Raw genomic sequence first — 21,367 nt, 5'->3', positions numbered from 1 at the left:
TTAAAACTCAAAGTTCAATTTTCAGTTAGTGAAAATTATTTTGTAGCAACTCTTTCAAAAATTGTAAATTAGTGGATTAATTATTGAAAAACAAAAGGTAAGCCATTGTTAAATGTAAATATAACCGTAAATTGATAAATTGAAGCAAAACATAACTATGTCATATTGTGTTCTAATACAAAGTATGTCATAGTGATTATTTGCATATTTGTATAATAATTTACAACTTAAACTATAATAATATGAAAAAGATAGGTTATTATTTCATGGAAAATATTATAATGTATCAGTATGTATGCAGTTAATTTCGAAAATGTTGAAATGTGTCTATTGATTTATTGTAGTAATTAATTGCACGTTATGGTTATGAACTATAATAATTTATGTATGGAAATGTAGTAAATGAAAAACTTTTCATTAATTTCAGATTTTTAGGTCCCTGTACTAGTTTGCAACATTTTAGTCTGCAGGCAATGGTTGTTAAGAAGATTTAAGGAGGAAGAGAAGGAAGGTATGGGATTATGAGAGGTGCGGCCACTAAGGGAAAATTCTCTGATCAAGTGAGGTGGTATACAGCTGGCCTGAGCCCACGCGATATATTTCAGCTGTCGTATGTACAGGGTGTAACAAAACAAAGTAATAATACGTATGTGTGTATGTATAAAGATGCGCGTCCACTGGATCGGAATCGGAGCGTAAGCAGCGGACGGATTTGTTGCCTAAACCTTGTGGATTAAATCTGTTTTATTGTTTTGTGTTTATTTACCTATGTACAATAATTTTTATTGAAATAAAACATTTATTTGAGCTCATTTCTTTTTTTTTTTTTTAATTTTTGGCATGTTTAGAGTGGAAGGTTTTGCACTTAAAAATTTTAACTTTAGTTTCAATTTAAAAAAATAATAAATGTTAAATTTTTTTCTTCTAAGTCCGACCTCTTGTTTTTTTCATTCTCTTTGGTAGTAGGTACTTTTTTTTTTATTTATTTAATGAGAGCTGGAAACGAGTCCTTTGCTCCAAAAAAAATACAATAATAATACAAAATACAACAGATTAAAATTAAAAAAAAGGGATGTCTTTCTTCTATGTTGGTTCTCAACATAGACTTAATATATACTGCCGATTGAAAAGCCCAAAAAACGTTGTTCAAAACTTACGTATTTAATGTTAAATCCACGTGTTTGAGACATTCTTTGACCATTCTTATGGTTTATTATTTAGCGGAACCACAAAACTCAACAATATCTAGCATTAAATGTTCACTAAAAACCTTTATTAACACTTTTATTACATGAAATATGCAGACCGACTCCTTTGTTATGTCCTAGTAAGTAGGACATAACATTACACGCTTTTGACGCTTATACACCGATATAAGGCTCTCTCTCTCCAGCAATGAATAAGGAAACAGATGGAAGTGACATAACTACAAAAAAGTGTGGCCGGCGCCATATTGCCAAGAACTAAACATGGCGGTCTATAGTGATGGGACACTGATTGATAATTGTCGAGGATATCGATAAACTAAGATGTTATAAGTGAGCGTCCTGTTATATTATATATTATATTGATATCAAAAATGTTTTTTTTATATTATATAAAAAAATCATTTTTGACTATTTTGTCTCTATGTACATAGAGACAAAATAGGCAAATATGGTTTTTTTTATATACGAGCCTCCTTAATTTTAATAAAACTATTTAATTTATTTTAAGTTTATTAATTATTATTTAAGTTGCCATTATTGATATCGGGCAAAAATTACCAAAAAATCGGACAAATACGAGTTGTACTCGCGCACGAAGGGTTCACAGTTTATTTTAATTTTACCATCAATTATTATTGTTATTAAAGTATGTATACAACTGAGTATTTTGTGAACATTTCAAGTGCCTACCTTTTGCCATTATTGATATCAAGCAAAAAATAGCAAAAAAAATCACGTTTATTTGGGGCTCCCTTAAATATTTAATTTATTTTGTTTTAAGTATTTAAATCAAGCCATGTTATATTCTATTCTATCACAAATCTTATTTATTGTCTAATTATTAACTAAATTAGCACATACGAAGTCAAACCATCGGTAAAATAACACAAATTTTAGTAAAAATATAAACATACCGATCCAAGGACAATTTTTTTAAAATTTCTTCACTTTTTTGACGGACTATAAATTAATTTTGAAAAAGCAAATTGGTCGAAAAATTTGACCGATATATCGATATATCTATATTTTTTTCGCGATAAATCGAGAGTTGAGACCGATATTGATATTTTTTCAAATATCGATGTATCGATATATCGATATTTTCTTTCAATTTCGACATCCCTATAATACGACACTTTGACAGTTCATGTACCTCGGAGAACCGGAACATAAAATGGCGGACCGGCCACAGTATTTTGATTTGGTAGAGACCAGCCGAGTCCACTTATAAAAGTCAATGCTCTCCAGTCCATACTTCCTCAATGAAACTGCCAAACTGCGAAAAAATGAAACTTGTGGCCAGTATTGCCGTACGTACGTTGGTTTAGACGTACCTTTCAGCGGGAAAAATTTGGTTTTAGTGGCTAGTGGATTTCTTAGTGGATTAGATTATTTAAGTTAGCTAGTGGTAGCTTCAACGTTAAACCACTAGTTTTTTTTAATTATGTTTCTAACCCTTGAAGATGCACACTAGAAACTTAATTATATTATTATTATCTTTATTCGTTTTGCCGCATTCTAACGCTGATATAGAGCGATTATTTAGCATGAAGAATGTTTTCAAGACTTAACAGAGAAACCGGATGAAGTTTGATCGCCTTTCTTTCGTGCAAGGTTAGCACGCGAAGGCAAATGCTGTAATAACAACATAATACCAAATACCGTATTACAAAAATTAGAACTAAAGAAATTTATTCTTCACAAACTGAACAAGTAAATGACAATGATTCCTCTAAAGACGTTCATCTTTACTCTTTAATTAAGTACCTACTTATACATAGGTACATTATAGGTAACTAAAGTTTTCCTTAATGTAGTACTTAACAAAAATTATTTTATAATAATAATGATGTTGTTGTTGTATTATTTTCAAATTATATTCAGATAGGTTGTTGTTGTCTTTACGTTATTTAGTGGAATTCTGGTGGTTTGAGAGGCCATTTAGGTTTTAGCGGTTTCTGGTGGTTTACGCTGCTGAATTTGGTGGGTTAGTAAAAAAAAAGTTGGCAACACTGCTTGTACGAATATATACTAGTAATCTGTGCTGCTTGTGGCTTGTTCTGTCAAACGTCAATGTTCTGTGCTTGTAATCTGTGCTTGCAAAAATGCAAAATGCAAATGCAGTGCAAATAAATAATAAAGATGCTATCAGTTATAAATGGTCATAACTTATAAAATATGAGTATAAAGTTAAAAGAACTAAGGGAGCGTTCCCAAAAACGTAAAAAGCTCCTGGCACAAACGGTAAGTAATAAGTTTATTTGTAAAAACTTAACCTCGACATAATATTTTATTACTTATTTATGAAATTAAGGATTAAAATACAAACAAATAAGAAACTAAATTGTAAACTAGAAAACTTCTGCATTACACTCGTTTATATCAATGACTATCCACATTCCACCATTCTTTTTACCCGACTACGGCGAAGCAAAAAAGAGGGTTATGATTTTGGCCTGTATGTATGTATGTATGTATGTGGGTATGGATGTTCATCTGTTCCCTCGGAACTTTAAAACTACTTATCTCATTTGGACAAATGAGGTGTTGTTAGAAGCCTCTTGATTGTCCGCCGCACTGATTATAACTTATAGGCTACATGACATAACTCTAATTTGACTGTAGCACCATTTAAGGGACTGAAAGTAAAGAACAAAAAAAAATATTTTTCCTGACAGTGTCGTGTGGGGTATCAAAAGAGCTTTATTAGCACATTTCAAATATGTAAACATTATAACATTATTCATATTCTTAATCATATTTCTTTATTTGCTTCAAAAGTGGTACGTTTTGGTGTTACAGTTAATAGTCTTTCTTAGATCACACTTTTCACTAATAATATAGCATGCAAATTCTTAGGTAAGTACTTATTTTCTATAATAAATAATTCGATATAATAAACAACTCTATAGGTACAACCTTCAAAATAATAAACCCTTCTTACAATATGTCCTAATCTTAAGAGCTAATATTACACTTCAATTGATTCAATAACCTAAACTAAACATATACTTTTTGGGTGTCATTTAATAGGCTCCTTGACCTATATTCAATTTCATTGAATAAATACATATTTCTAGAAGAACTTGCCCTAGGAAACCGTATTTCACCCGTATCATCAAATAAAAGCTTATGATTGATAAATAAAGTCGATTTAAAAATATGATTTTATGAAAATAGGATTTGTACTGACGAAAACGCTTTTGCGGTACTTCCGAATTGGATGTGACGTCATTCTATTCGTAATTTAATATCTTTTATCAGTCTCGCGTCAGTTGTCATTGCGTGAAGATCCTTGTTTGTTTTTTTTTTCTACCCTCAGTTTTTGGTGGTGAAAGTTTTCCATAAAAATGAGTGATATGAGTGAGGAGGAACCTCCTCCTAATCCGGATGTGACTTATATGAGTGCTAGTGATGTTCGTAGAACAATATTAGGCTCATCGCCAGCTTATAACCCTTCAGATGTAGGTGGAAGTTTTGAGGTTAGGAGTGAAGAAAATTGTAGTGTGTCGAGTAATTTAAAGAGAACAAGGGATGAATTTAGTGCTGTGGAAGATAATGAAGGTTTTGTCATGGTAACAAGAAAGAAAAAACTTAATTTGAGACGTTCACCCTCACACGATAATGGAAATTTATCTCAAGTAATGGAGGATGTACCTAGCTTTTATGAAGTTGCAGTGTCTTCTCAGGATCTGTTACCAAAACAGCTGGCATTTGCTAAGATTTTAAATGCAGAAAATGTGCAAGATATTGAGAAAGTTTCCTACAAAAATCCGTATAAAGTTTTAATTCGTTTTAAATCCAGTTGTGCTGCAGAGAAATTTATGAATTGTGAAAATAACAAAAAGAGAGGTTGGATATGCAGGAAAACAAGTGAAGTTATTTATTCATATGGAATAATTCGAGTATTGATATGGATATGGAAGAAAAAGAAATAAAGGAAATTTTAGAATGTGAAGTTGAAATATTGGCCATAAAAAGATTATTGAAGAAGAATGAAGGAGGTGAATGGGTGAAATCCGAAACTGTTAGAATTGCATTTCAAGGTGCCACTCTACCAACATATGTTAAAGCATATGGTTGCCGTATGAGAGTGGAGCCATTCATTTTCCCTGTCACTCAGTGTTCTAAATGTTGGAAGTATGGCCATGTGAAACATTTCTGTCCGGCTAAATCCCAGGTATGTCCGAAATGTGGTGGTGAACACATTAACTGCACAACTGAGATATTTAAATGTGTGAACTGTAAAGGCAACCATATGTCCTTTTTTAAGAGTGAGTGCCCAGCTTTCCTTCGGGAGAGGAATATTCGCATATATATGTCTCAAAACAACACCACTTATAAAGTGGCTTTGCGTTCGGTCAACCGAGAGAGAGAAAAAAGAGATTTAAATAATAGAGAGCGTTTTATAGATCCAGAGCAAAATAAGAGAATATTGACAGAAAAAAGCAACATGAGTCGTAGCTACGCAGATGTTTTAAAAAATTATAATGAGGAGGACATGGAGATTCAAGAAACAGTTGAGCCTACTTCGTCTAAATCGAAAGGCAATACTTCTAAAAATAACAAAAGGACGAAAAGTAAAAAACAGAAAGACAAGATTGAATCTTGTGAGTTACAATTAACATTAAGTTCAGATGAAGACAAAAGTATGGAGTCAGGGAAAGAGGAAGAGAGTAGAAACTTGAAAAAGAGAAAGCACAAGAAATCCTTATTTTCACAGTTTTTGGATCGTGTCTGTGAGATAATTATTTCAGATAATGATACTTCAACTAAAATCAATATGGTGTTCTCTATTGTTAAAGATTTAGTTATAGAGCTCTGCAAAAGTTATTTTAGTGCTGAATATATATTGAAGTTAATAACTGATGCATATAATGTCACAAACAAGATTTAATAAGAAACTAGATGGTGTCATGAACATTCTTCAGTGGAATGCAAACAGTATTTCTCCAAAATTACGTAATTTAGAACTAGTTTTGATTCGGGAAAAAATTCATTTGGCATTAATTAGTGAAACCTGGCTTTCGCATGATGACTATATCAATATCAACAACTATCACATATTCAGAACTGACCGAAGTGACTCATATGGTGGGGTTTGTGCGCTTGTACATAAATCTGTTAAGTCAAGTCAACAAACTTTTAGAATGTCAAATACAGATTTTCAAGTTTTAATTTTACATATTTACAATGTTCCTGGTTTGAAGCATGTTATATCCATATACTGTCCGGGCCCCCCCTCTGGTAACACTAGTCAAGATGACTGGAATGAAATTTTCAATTTATTTGAGTCCGAGACCATCATAGTTGGTGACATGAACGCACATCATACACTATGGTCTGTGAAAAGTGATCGAAGAGGCGAACAAATCTATCAGGCAATGTTTGAAAACGATTATGTGTGCCTCAATGATGGTAGTCATACTAGAATTAAAATGGTGAATGATGTGATCCAATGTACTTCACCTGATGTCTCATTTGCCTCAGTTGATGTGGCTATTAATTTTACGTGGAAGACAATTAATGAATCACTAGGTAGTGACCATATTATGATTAAAATGAATTTTGGGTTTGAAAAGACTAGACTTAATACTAAAAGGAGAAATTATAAAAAAGCAGAATGGGATAAATTTAAAGAAAAAATTGAAGAAGACTTTACTGATTGGGTGTATGTGCCTAGTGTTCAGTTGTGCTATGATTCTGTTTTTAATATTATACAAAATGCTGCTGATACATTTATTCCCTGGATTAAGATTAGTCAGGATTTGGACTCTAAATTTAAGCCTAAACCTTACTGGAACTCTAAGCTATCGGAAGCAGTGGCTAAAAGACGACTTGCTTTAGCGAAGGTCAGACGCAATCCTACCCCGGATAATTATTCTTATTATAAGGAGAAATTCTCAGAAGCAGAGTCTTTAATCAAAAAAGCTCGTTATGATGGTTGGTCTGAATTTTGTTCTAGCATTGATTATGAAACTTCCCCTCCTGATATGTGGCGTAAGATGAGATGGTTTAAAGGTGGTGGCAGTAAATATGCTCCTATAGATCCTATTAAAGCTAAAGATTTGTTATACTCTCTTACGCCAGATACAGTAGGAGAACAGCAACCTTATTTAATTAATGATCAACCCTCTATTTTAGAAACTAAGATTACCTTCGCAGAGCTTAACAATTGTCTTAAAAGGAAGGACACATCTCCAGGTTCAGACAATATATCATATTCCATGATATTTAACTTACCAGATAATGCTAAAAATGCTTTAGTGGAATTGTATAATCTTATTCTGACTAGTGGCGAAGTGCCTCAACAGTGGAGAGATATTCTTGTGATCCCTATTCCCAAACCTGGACGCGATTCCAATACCCCTTCTGCTTTAAGACCGATTTCACTAATGTCATGCCCGTGTAAATTGTTTCATCTTATTATATTAAGGAGGTTGGAATGGTTCGTTGAGCATAGAAATTTATTACCAGTGTCCACGATTGGATTTAGACGTACTCGATCAAGTCTTGACAACCTTACTGGCTTAATTACTGATATTCAGACAGGTTTTGCTAACAATAAAGCAACAATAGCGTGCTTTATAGATATTACTAACGCATATAATAATGTGAATATAGCTGCTCTTGTAAGAGACTTAGACAGGCTAGGTATTGGTCGTAAAATTTGTATTTACTTATGGAATTTTCTTTCTAATAGAAACTGCAGGATGTTAATTGGGCATAAATGTATTTGTAGACTTGCTTGTAAAGGTTTGGCTCAGGGTGACCCTTTGTCTCCATTACTATTTAACATTTTAACAAGGAATATCAGTAATATCATTGTCAACCTTAGGATATCACAGTATGCTGATGATTTTGTTATATATATGACTTTAGATTATAAGATTTTTAACTTAGCAGAGAGAATATTTAATGAGGCAATCATAGTTTTAACAGATATTTTATGTAATATTGGCTTAATGTTGTCTGAAGAAAAAAGCAATATTTGTATTTTTAAAAAAACTAGGAAAAATCTTAATGTTACCGTTAATATGAATGGTCATGCTCTCCAAAATGTTAATAAAGTTAAATATCTAGGAATGTGGCTTGATTCTTCATTGAAGTGGAGTGCTCATATTAATAAAATAACTGAAAAATGTTACAAACTTCTCAATGTTTTAAAAGTCTTGTCAGGGTGCTCCTGGGGTGTTCACCCGATACATTTGAGACGGTTATATTTTTCCCTTATCAGAAGTCGAATTGAGTATGGTAGCTTCTTATATGGAACTGCAGCAAAGACACATTTGAATAAACTTAATTTGGTACAAAATAGAGCATTGAGAATTTGTGGCGGTTTTATAAGAAGCACTCCAATTCATGTGATGGAAAGCGAGCTAAGTATTGCACCATTACACATTCGTCGACTTTGGCTCGGATGTAAATATTGGTTAAAGTCGGTGTCACTTTGTAATGAAAATATTAAGAAAATAGAACATCTAACACTCTTTAGTAACCTTTGGAGAGGGAGGAACACTCCTAATTTAATTGAAATTTATAACCTTTTTAAGGATAGACCTTTGTATACAGCTTCTAGCCTGGAGATGTTCCAAATGAATGTGTGGTTGTCCTACATTGACATTAAAAGCATTGTGAGACTTCGGGTCGAAGGAGTAACCCAATCTAAACGTAATTTTAATATTTCATTATTAAGATCTCTCACTGTAAATGATCTACATGTCACATATCCCGGTTATCACAGGTTGTTTACTGATGGGTCTAGAAATGATGAGGGTGTTGGTGCCGCATTCATTGATGTACAAAGGAATGTTTCATCAAAATTAAAACTTGGAGGAAACATTTCTATCATGAGAGCTGAACTTATTGCAATTCTGGAAGCACTTCGATATGCTCAGAATAATGGTTTATGTCGGGTTGTTATTTTATCAGATTCAATGTCTGCACTTCAGCACCTTATTCGTTGCGTCTCGGGAGCTAGAGGAGTACCTATTGCATACGATATTCTTAAAATATTAAATGACCTCAATGAAACATTTCGCATTAGACTGCAATGGATACCCTCCCATATAGGTTTATTAGGCAACGAGATGGCTGACCAACTGGCAAAAGAGGCTGTCTGTGATGGTCGGGATGTGTCTTCTCATATACAGCCATACTACACAGAATTTTTTCATGTAGCTAAGCAAATTTGTATTGATAGGTGGAGGAAATTGTTTATTGATTGTTCTTCCTCCAAGGGTATTTGGTACCGGACATTGAATTGTGTACCTTGTCTGAGGCCATGGTTTGAGGGCACCAATATTTCCAGGTCTAGCTTGGTTACCGCTATGAGGATGCGATCTGGACACGTTCCACTCAACAAGTTCAATCATATGATAGGAAAGAGGGAGTCCCCTCTTTGTGTTCACTGTGGGGTTGCAGAGGACTTAATGCACTTGTTGGTGGATTGTGGACGGAATCGTGGTCTCAGGGGCCGGTTGTTTTCAGGAGGTTTGTTTGGGGGGCAAATTAATATTATTTTGGCGTCGCCTCTTTCGCAAGAGGCCCACACCTTAATAATGTTTTATTTATTGTCAATGAAGGGTCGCATGGTTTAATTTTTAATAATTTCGAATAATACTATGAGGCTGGCATAGATGCCAAGCGCATTTTAAGCCTCGCTAAAAATTTGAAAAAAAAAAAAAAAAATATCTTTTATTTATCGCGCTCGTTATTTGTAAGTTAATTTGTACATAAATAATAAAAATAAGCCTAGAAAGATTTGTAAAATATATTTTCTTGAATAATTCAAATAAAACATCAGTTTTATAAATTATCTCCATTTATTGTAGACGGGAAATGAAATGGCCAAAACTTTTCTGAAAAGTTTTCAACATTACAAATGATTTCTAATTTCTTATTTAATTCTTTTATAATTTTTGGGCACTTTTAGACGCGTACATTTAGCATATAAAAAAATGTTCAATAAAGAGAGCTTAAAATACAAAACATATGACGTCACACTATGGCGGACAGTGTTTTCGGCGCCATTTATAAGGCATATTTTTCAATAAACATTTTTATGGGTTTCTACTGTGTAAAATATTAAAATATTAGGTTTTTTTGTAATAAGTAATGATTATGAAGCGATAAGCATGAAGAAAAAAATGAGGTCAAGTAGCCTATTACCTTGGGGGGGCTTCGCCTCTGGCCTGTACCAATTCTCCCCCACCTGAAAATGTTGTCGCGTTGTCACTGTTGCGATTTGATTCTCCTTTTTAGGAACAAAGTTATAAATTAAAGTGAAATTATTGTACACTAAACTAAACATGAAAGCAGGCAGGAAAAACTTGGACATGGACAGCGCTAAACAAAACAGAATGGAAAGAAATGGGGAGGCCTTTGCCAAAGGGCAAACAGACTACTGACCCTCTAGAGTCAGGGGGTTAAGCTAAAAGAAAAATCCAACAAGTCTGAAATAAAGGCTATAAATAAAATAAAATAAATAAAAACTAAACATACACTTTTTGAGTATCATTTAATTACCTATATGGAGGGCTGAACCCTCGACCCTCGGCCAGAACTTTGCGTAGTTATAATATCTATGGAAGCTCTATAATATCTATGGACGCTTCACACCATGTTAGTCTGGCCCCATGGTAAGTAACTGAACATCTTGTGTTACGGGTACCAGACAACGGAAATATATTTAATACTTTTATACTATACATATAATATTTAGGATTTTTATTATATGATACACATATTTAATACACATCCATGACCCAGGAACTTTGAAAACTTCTTGTTCCGTCGGCGGGATTCGAACCCGCGACCCCCAGCTTGAGCTACCAACAGCCCACCAACTGAGCCATATAGGAACAAAGTTATATAAATTAAAAGTTAAATTATTGTACCCTAAACTAAACGTACACTTTTTGAGTATCATTTAATTACCTATGTGGAGGGCTTGGCCCTCAGTCGGAACTTGGGGGGACCAAAATAAATTGTAAAGCATCCTCATGATCCTCGATCATTTGAGGAGTTGGCTAGGTTAAGATCAAGTGAATCTTGGCCCCAAAATAATTGAAATAAAAATAAAGCTTATAAATCTAAAACCCAACTACTAAAAACGCTCTAAAAAGTGCGAAACAAGAAAACAGTTTATAGGGATATGGAAATGTTTAAATTATAGCCGAAGTCGTATGCCACCTACTATAGCAAAACAGATTCATTATAGAATAATATTATAATAAAGGGTATACATACGATCACGGCTATCCTTTAAACATTTCCATATCCCTATAAAGTTTCGCACTTTTTAGAGCGTGTTTTAGTAGTCGGGTTTTAGTTTTTTAAGCTTTATTTTTCTAACTCTGTTTTCAAGGGAGAATCAACAGCTTTCTAAAATCTGCAATAAAGCATGTAACATTAAAATATATGACTGTTTTTACCTCGATCGTGGGGTTCGCAGACACAATAGATTTTCAATTGTTATGCAACAGCCGGGTGCCGCTTGGGATTGATGGTTTAAATAAGTTATGTCATAGTTGTATTCATAATCATCTATGGGACCTATCTGACAGAGAGCGGTCACGCGTTCAGGCTTTCTGCGTTCGAGAGGTCAGTCACACAGGAGGATTTCTGACGCGGTCAGATACATATATCCATACTAATATTATAAATGCGAAAGTGTCTGTCTGTCTGTCTGTTACCTCTTCACGCCCAAACCGCTGAACCGATTTTGCTGAAATTTGGCATGGAGATACTTTGAGCCCCAGGAAAGGACATAGGATACTTTTTGTCCTGGAAACATGTACGGTTTCTGCGCGATAAACGAGTTTTGGCGCAACGGAGTTGCGGGCGTCATCTGGTAACGTAATACAACAAATAACGCAAAACTGACCACTTGAAATGACCGCGTCTGTAGATCCATATGTGAGCAAATTATGGCATTGGCAATTTACAGCTAGGAGTCTCCAGTGTAAGTGAACTGAGACAGGCGTTGGGAGCTACCGTTGATGTCCAGCCGAAGAAACAAGTAGTGTCCGAGTACACTGAGGACAATGAAAAGCCAGCTTCTAAAGAGCCAGACAGCCTGGTCTATACTGACTCGTCTACATTCTTAAAGGTACAGTAGAACCATAAAGTTAATATACCTAGCAGAATAGAGAAACGGTCCCGAGCTGTCAAACGAAACCATAATTGAATTACATCTGTGCGTACAAATTAGGGCATTGAGACCGGGTTTTCACGAAAACCCGGGTTTTGCGGATCACGAAAAACGCGGGTTTCAAGAGTGGAACCCAGGTTTTTCTTTTTTTAGGGTTGTTGCCGTAACCAAAGGGAAAAAACGGGACCCTATTACTGAGACTTCGATGTCTGTCTGTCTGTCTGTCTGTCTCCAGGCTGTAACATAAGAACGATAATAGCTAGAGAGTTGAAATCTTCACAGATTATGTATTTCTTTTGCCGCTATAATAACAAATACTAAAAACTTACTAAATTAAATATTTAAGGGGGCTCCCATACAACAAAAGTGATTTTTTAAACATTTTTAGCTCCGTATCAATGATGACAACAGGTAGGTTGTCCTGAACCTGAAATGTTCACAATATACTCAGTTGTATTTATACTTTAATAATTTAATAATAAAATTTAAATATAATAAACAATTAAGGTTGGCTCCCATACACAAAATAACATTTTTTTTCCTATTTTTCTCTAAAATGGTACGGAACCCTTCGTTCAAGTTCAACTCGCACTTGGCCGATTACTTGATTATTATTAAATGCAAGACCTTATTTAAGGTATTTATAACAAACTAACAAACACATTCTTTATCTTTATAACATAAGTACTTATAGATTTAATTATTTAAATTTTTCACAAGTACAAGTTTCGTTTTTAGAGCATTAATATTTTGAAAATCCTACCAAAATGTAAAAACGCCAAGTCTCTTCAAGCAATCTATATGTATCTATCGCAAAAAGTTTTTAAATCTCATAGAAGCTAAGTCTTGTTGTTTAACAAGTGTTAACAAATGAGTTTTTATTTTATAGTTTTCAAACAACATTCAGTGACTGACCATAGTTTTTTTTACTTTGTCACCAAAGGCTTAAAAATAAAGAAAAGTGTGGACAGCTTCAAAGGGTTCTAAGTCTGCTGAAATGAAAGTACCTTAGACTTTTGATGGTGGGCAAGGCAGCCACTGGTTAGTGACATATCGGTGTAACTTGTATCAACCGTTGCTGATAAAATGCACGCATAATATTTGTATTTTTCCTTCCAACTTCCGTCGCCCATGGACACTCGCAGCGTCAGAAAAGCTGCAGGTGCGTTGCCGGCCTTTTAAGAGGGAATAGGGTAATGGGGAGGGTAGGGAAGGGAAAAGGGTAGGGGATTGGGCCTCCGGTAAACTCACTCACTCGGCGAAACACAGTGCAAGCGCTGTTTCACGCCGGTTTTCTGTGAGCCCGTGGTATTTCTCCGGTCGAGCCGGTCCATTCGTGCCGAAGCATGGCTCTCCCACGTCAGCTTGTTTTAAAACTTTGATAAGATTCAAAATATAGGGGAGGTAAAATAGTCGTAGAAAGTATGATACATTCATGTCCGTTTACTCGAGACTTGGTTGGGCACTGATGTGGCCCGTGACCCCAGACAATGGTATTTAAATAGTATTCTGGGTAGGTGCTGGCTATCGCAGAAAATCATATGTAAAGTATTATCGCATTGTTAATTTTGAATTGTAAAAAAAAAAACGAAAAAATCCGATAAACCCGGGTTCCCGGTTTTTATTTTACAAAAACCCGAAAACCCGGCTTTTGAAAATAGGGTCCGGTTATATGCCCTAGTACAAATCTGTTTACGTGTGCGTGAAAATGATTTTCCTACTGTATACATTTTTCTTAGAGCTCTAAGGGCTGGTTTACACGTATTAAGTAGATAAGTAGTAATTTGAAGTGCCTGCCCGAAATGTATCAAGTGACAAGCCCCGCCTGCCAACTTAACACAAAATAGTCAAAATTTTAATTTCCTTGTTTAGTACTTAACTAAATTTTAACTTACTACTTGCTCCTAAATTGTGTGTTTACATGCAATTAATAACTTAAAATTAAGTTAAAATTTAGTTAAATACTTATCAACTTAATACGTGTAAATCAGCCATAATTGTCAATGTGCTGTTATGTGCAGACTGAATGTCAAAACAAATTGAAAAAAAATTATGATAATTTTATAAAATGTTAATGAAAATACACATTTTCATTGGAGTATATTATATTTTCAGGGCACACAGTCATCAAATCCGCACAATGATTACTGCCAGCATTTCGTAGACACTGGCCAAAGGCCGCAGAACTTTATTCGTGATGTGGGGCTGGCTGACCGCTTCGAGGAATACCCCAAGCTGAGAGAGCTCATCAAACTCAAGGACGAGTTGATATCTCGCACTGCCACACCTCCTATGTACTTAAAATGTGATTTGAAGGTATGGTTTTGAAAATATTTGCAATCTTATATATAAAAATGAATTTTCAAATGTGTTAGTCGCGCTAAAACTCGAAAACGGCTGAACGGATTGGGCTGATTTTAGTCTTAAAATATTCGTAGAAGTCCAGGGAAGGTTTTAAAGTGACACGAAGTTCACCGGGACAGCTAGTTATTGTATAAAATGTTACCCCCTCAGTAATAAAAAAAATCTACCACATACAGACATTATAGGTATACAATGTTTTTTTTAATGAAATAAGGGGGCAAACGAGCAAACGGGTCACCTGATGGAAAGCAACTTCCGTCGCCCATGGACACTCGCAGCATCAGAAGAGCTGCTGCAGGTGCGTTGCCGGCCTTCTAAGAGGGAATAGGGTAATAGGGGAGGGTAGGGATGGGAAGGGAATAGGGGAGGGTAGGGGATTGGGCTTCCGGTAAACTCACTCACTCGGCGAAACAGCGCAAGCGCTGTTTCACGCTGGTTTTCTGTGAGAACGTGGTATTTCTCCGGTCGAGCCGGCCCATTCGTGCCGAAGCATGGAAAAATCATGAAAATTGACTTTTATATTCCTTATACTGACTGTATACTGTATAGGGACGTAAAGTGAATGGATTTAAGAGCTCATAATAGGCCTGCTGCCTGGAAAATTGACGTTTATTATATCTAGGGGGGGGGGGGGGGGCTACTTGGGTATGCCATGCCTTGTGGCGTAAAATCGTGCTGTCACTTATTGACGTAACGCTACAAAAATTTTTTTTTACATTTTATTGCCTGTGGTGCAAAGTCGTGATTTTGCGATCGCGCGCGTTGCATTTCGTTTTTCACGTTTTTGTAGTAGTGTTAGATAGGAAGTGGTTAAACAGGCCCTTAGTATTTTGCTACAACTTTCAGACGTTCGACCTGAAGTCGATGGGCAGCAAGTTCGACGTGGTGCTGGTGGAGCCGCCGCTGGGCGCGGGCTGGCGGTGGACGGACGTGCAGGCGCTGGACCTGCACCACCTGGCGCAGCCCAGGTCCTTCGTGTTCCTGTGGTGCGGAAGCTCTGAGGGTACGGTATAAAATACTCGAGGAAATAAATAAAATAGATTTTTATTGAAAACTAGCTTTTGCCCGTGGCTTCGCTCGCGTTTAGAAGTATTATTATATTCAATCTTTCATCCCTTATTTTAACCTCTTGGGGGTAGAATTGATCAAAATCTTTTCTTAGCGGATGCCTACGTCATAACATCTACCTGCATGTCAAATTTCGGCCCGGTCCTTCCAGTGGTTTGGGCTGTGCGTTGATAGATCACTATGTCAGTGAGTCACTTTAGAGTTATATATATTTTTTATCATGAATACACTTTTTGAACGTCGAAGAAAGAACGTAGAGACTAAGATGCCTACCAGTTACCACCGTCCACCGGTTCGGGAACTCACCCGTCGAGAAGACCCGCAACTACGTCAGAAGTCGTCCAAAGCGGGAATAGGGATGATGAGAAGGTCAAAGATTAGTGAATTTTGTTAATAAAATAAATCACGGCAAAAAACAAGTGATCCCAAAATTTCAGCTTGGTAGCATTTGTATTTTTTTTTTGTTATGCCTTCAAAGGTAGGATCACAGATTTTAGAATAGGATATTCAAGTCGATTTTTTTTTTCAATTAAATTTCTTAATATTTGTATACCATTCGATAACTTATGCAATTAAAAGCAACTTTTGTTATGAAACCTGTTTCATAAACGCAATATTTATTAAACCTATCGAACAAAGTTCTCTCCCGATACAAACTACAAAAGATTGACGTTATAATTTCGTAGCACTTTATATGGAGCGTTTCGGGCAGGTCTATTTTATGAGATGTTTGAATTGTCATATCTTGGTGAATTTTTAAGCTATCAGAGTCATTCTTTCAGCGATATTTCTATTTCTTAAGGGCCTTTCAATTACCAATAAGAAAAAAATAGTCATCATGTCTGTTGGACATTTTTCGAGACCGAAACTATCCTATGTCCTTTCTTGGGGCTCAAAGTAAATGCATTCCTATCAAAATCGTTTCAGTGGAACGAGATTCCTCCAGTTAACCCGAATAATGTGAGATAAAAAATTTAGCTTATATGTATACGTTATCGACCTTCAGAAATGGATGCCTCCTATTACGTAACCGCGACCGAAACTCCATAGTCGCTTTTCATTCCTACCTATAAAGGGGTATATACAGGTAAACTTTCAGCTTGTATAAAATGACGAGTCTGGCTGTCACTGACTCTAAAGCAGGGAATTCACTACCGGGCTGCCCGCGGGCCGCCCGGTCTGGCACAAGTCTGCCGCTTGCCCCTATTGAACACACACAGAACAGGCAAGTCAGTCGAATAGATAGAGGGCTACAGCTCGGTCGTGGACTCATGGACTCAATCTTCTTTGTAACAAATGATAGATTAGCATCGTCATTGATTTCTTTGGATTTTTCAATAAGTTCGCTGTATTAGCGGCATTACGTAGATCGGTGTTCTGTAATCCTTGCTTTTAACTTTCCACAAACAAGGATGCGACCGGTAAATGGAAATAAACGAATGTTAAAACTATTTTTGTTGCTTTTCTTAAGTTTAATGTTTGTATTGTTAACAATAATATATTTTAAAATAATATTTTAACTGCACTCCAGTCGCTCTCCAAGGCGCGAATGACGACGGGCCGCCCGTCGCGACCATTCATGTACAGACTTGCCCGTGCCCTCGCGGGAAAAATGCGATCTCGCGGGCAGGCTGCGGGCACGGGCCGGCGGGCATGTCTGTGCCCGTACCTAGGAATTGACGAGCAGACATGCGACAGACCTGCCCGTGACGGGCGGCCCGGTAGTCAATTCCTCGCTTAAGGGAGATCGCAGACGACACACTTTTTGTGTGATCGAGTCTGCGGCGCCCATACTGTCGGCATGGCCGCCATTATAATAATAATAGCTCCCACACCTGTTTCGGTGACGGTGGCCGGTTTCATTGAAACCAGGCCAGCTATGCAAGAGTAATTTTATAGTGCCCAAGTGTGTGCACAGTACACAAGAGCACTCTCTATTCCTTTACTCTCATAACCCAGTGGGACGGAAGACCGACACGACTGGCGAGAGATCAGGCGCAGGACCGACTTTTTACATGCCCATCCGACGCATGGATCATCTTACTTGTCAGACAATCAGGTGATCAGCCTGCATTGTCCTAACCAAACTTGGTTATAAGTTATAACATGTTTCCAACGCGGGAATCGAACCCACGACCTCAGTCAAGAGCCGCGCTCTGTACCACTAGACCACGGAGGCGTTATGCCGGAACTTCTACGACTGCAATAACACATTGCCGAAAAAAAATCAATACTGAAAATCTCTTACATGATAGTACTATCAATAGTTTACCATCTAACATGCGTTTAAATTCATTTTTCAGGCTTAGACATGGGCAGGGAATGCCTGAAGAAGTGGGGCTTTAGAAGATGCGAGGATATCTGTTGGATCAAGACCAACATCAAGAACCCCGGCCACTCCAAGAACCTCGAACACAATGCCGTCTTCCAGCGGACGAAGGAACACTGTCTCATGGGCATTAAGGGGACAGTCCGGAGATCAGTGGATGGAGACTTCATACACGCCAACGTGGACATAGATCTCATCATATCTGAGGACCCGGAGTTTGGCAGCACCGAGAAACCCATAGAGATATTCCACATCATGGAGCACTTCTGTTTAGGACGGAGAAGGTATTTTATATCTTTCATTTGCTGTTACTATCTTTAACACTTGCAATGTGCCTTGCGTCGCAGCATTTCAGATTGGAATTTCAATAAAAAGAATGTATTCCCTCTTAAAAGGCCGGCAACGCACCTGCAACTCTTCTGATGTTGCGTGTGTTCATAGGCGACGGTAGTTTCTTTCCATCAGGCGATCCGTTTGCCGCCTAATTTTATAAAAATAATCTTTAGATATCACAAAAATAAAACATTTCAGTAAATTAGATTCGCGTCGTGAAATTCGTGACTCGCCTTTTAAACCTTTATGCAATAACTAGTCGATGCCCGCAACGCCGTTACGTCAAAATTCGTTAATCATGAACCGCACATTTTTATTTTCGAGTCAAAAAAAATTCATAAGTCCTTTCTGCCCTGCATACCAAAATTAGTTCAGCAATTTAAGCATGAAAAAGAAACAGACAGACACACTTCTCAGTTCCGCATTGATAATATGATGAATTTTATCAAAATTAGTTCAGCAATTTAAGCATGAAAAAGAAACAGACAGACACACTTCTCAGTTCCGCATTGATAATATGAGTATGGTTGGCTACATAGTACATGGTTGGGTTATATTCCTTTGGGTGACAGCTGTTACATCATGCTTCCATTATTAATTGAACTGTGTATTAAAATCTATACTAATATATAATATTATCTATTATATATCTATATTATATCAAACAAACAAACTTTTCCGCTTTATAAAAGCGGAAAAGTTTGTTTGTTTGAACGCGCTAATCTCAGGAACTGCTGTACTCTGGTTCACAAGTGCCATTTTCCTCAAAACCTGATCTCACGCACCGAAAATTATGATTTTAGGCTCATTCGATTCGGAATACCATCTAGATTCTAGAACATTCTATCAAAATTCCAAGAGGGGCTGAAAAAAAATTCAAAAGTTATAAACAATAGACAAAAAAGGGTTTGGTTTTTTTTAATATTTCAAAAACTATTTGACATAGTCAAAATTTGAAAATAGGTCCATAAAGAGCAGGAAATTTCCTAAAAAATTTCCTAACTTCTGGAACTGTATCAACAATCCTTATAACTTTAAAACGTAACGGTAAAAACGCGTAGTTCGTTTTTCTCGTGATTTGCCGCAATATGCCACGTGAACTAAAAAATATTTTAACTGATTAATATTAAATGAAGGAATAAAAAAATTTGGGTACTAAGTATAGCCTGTCAAGAAAGTGAAGAAATTAAAAAGTGGCAACATCGTAGTGTCATCCCTTTCAAATCTAAGAAAAAAGGGATGACACTACGATGTTGCCACTTTTTAATTTCTTCACTTTCTTGACAGACTATAGTCATATCAATAAACATCCGTCAACTAAAATAAATTATTACAATTTGTTTAATTGTTATGTTTTTCTTAATTTGTTAATAGTCACCATTTTAATGTTAACATAAAAATGCTGATTATTTCAAAACAAGAAATCCAGAATTTTTTAAATTCTTTTGAGCTAATCTTAAAAGGGCTTAGAAGAGATGCCCGTCGAAAAAATTCAAGAATTTTGAGTTTTCACTTTTTTATTAACATTCAAAGGCATTCAAATATTATTCATGTAAATAAAGCCATTACGGTACTAGACTACTGGTAAAAAATCTTTCAGTGTTACATAGGACACTAATAGGTGCGAAGAAATAGAGGAAAGTGTGGAAAAAACGGGGGAAATTATTTGAAAAGGCTTATTTGAACGCGCTAATCCAGGAACTACTGGTCCGATTTGAAAAATTATTTCAGTGTTAGATAGCCCATTTATCGAGGAAGGCTATAGGCTATATTTTATCACGCTAAGACTAATAGGAGCGAAGAAATAAATGAAAGTATGGATAAAACGGGGGAAATTATTTAAAATTGCTTATTATCTTATGAAACTACTGGAGCAATTTTTATGTTATTTGGCACACATGAAGAATAGACCACGTGAAAGGACATAGGCTATTTTTTTTTTGCGGAAAAATGTACGGTTTCCGTGACATTCCTAAATTACGCGGGCGAAGCCGCGCGGAATATCTAGTGTTATATAAACTCAAATAACTTAAAATAACAAATTTCAGAGTCCATCTGTTCGGCAAGGACTCGACAATTCGTCCCGGCTGGGTCACCATCGGCCACGAGCTCACCAACTCCAACTTCAACGCGGAGCTCTACGCTTCATACTTCACTGAAGGCCGGGACACCACCGGGTGCACGGAGCGCATCGAGGCGCTTCGCCCCAAGAGCCCCCCGGCCACCAACAAGACCCGCCCCCGCGGCAGGGGCGGATTCAACCGGCGCTCCCGCGGACGCGCCCCTCTATAGTATTGTAATAAACTTTTGACTTTTAGATATGTGACTTTTGGTGAATATCCATTTAAAAATTATGCCAGCTTAGCAGCAACATTGTTGAGGATGGGGTTCATGGAAAAAATGAAACTTATATACATCAATATATTTTATTTTACATAGGTTGTCTTTAAACCGACTCGACTATTCTGAACTTCATCAAAATATAAAAAAGACAAAACAAAAATATGTTATATGAGATCTTTTACTTACTAAGATAAGAAAAATTTACATATTTTAATTATTGTGGAACTAAGAAATTCCTTACGATTCATAAAAAAATGTTTATTATAGTATTTGATTAGGACTTCATTTGCACATCGTCAAATAATCTTAGAACTCGCATGCGGATTCGGAATTTAAAACGTAAAACTAATCACAACGAGGCATAGACAACATAGAGGCGAGGCCGGGACCGAATTTGCTACATTTAAGTTTAAACAGAGAACCTTTGCTAACATTCACAGGGTAAACCGCGCATAAAGCATGCAAGTGGATTGAATTGATTTTATGTACATTGTGTAGCTACAAAAGTCGACAAATAAAGTCCCACCAAACTCGTATCTGCTTCCAATTGACATATCTCCGCTGAGC

General features: G+C 36.2%; 1 protein-coding gene across 1 annotated transcript; it reads left to right on the top strand.

The window, feature by feature from the left end:
- The first annotated feature begins 3,300 nt into the window (after nucleotides 1-3,300).
- LOC121735266 (N6-adenosine-methyltransferase non-catalytic subunit) lies at nucleotides 3,301-21,214 on the top strand. The gene is made up of 6 exons (XM_042126034.1): nucleotides 3,301-3,452; nucleotides 12,160-12,321; nucleotides 14,479-14,679; nucleotides 15,574-15,730; nucleotides 18,099-18,408; nucleotides 20,506-21,214. Exons 1-6 carry the CDS (start codon nucleotides 3,387-3,389, stop codon nucleotides 20,747-20,749), a joined length of 1,140 nt encoding a protein of 379 aa, XP_041981968.1. The 5' UTR covers nucleotides 3,301-3,386; the 3' UTR covers nucleotides 20,750-21,214.
- Nucleotides 21,215-21,367: the final 153 nt, after the last annotated feature.

Source organism: Aricia agestis, chromosome 17 (genome assembly GCF_905147365.1).
Source record: "Aricia agestis chromosome 17, ilAriAges1.1, whole genome shotgun sequence".
NCBI lineage: Eukaryota > Metazoa > Arthropoda > Insecta > Lepidoptera > Lycaenidae > Aricia > Aricia agestis.
This window is presented reverse-complemented; position numbering and strand designations above follow the sequence as displayed.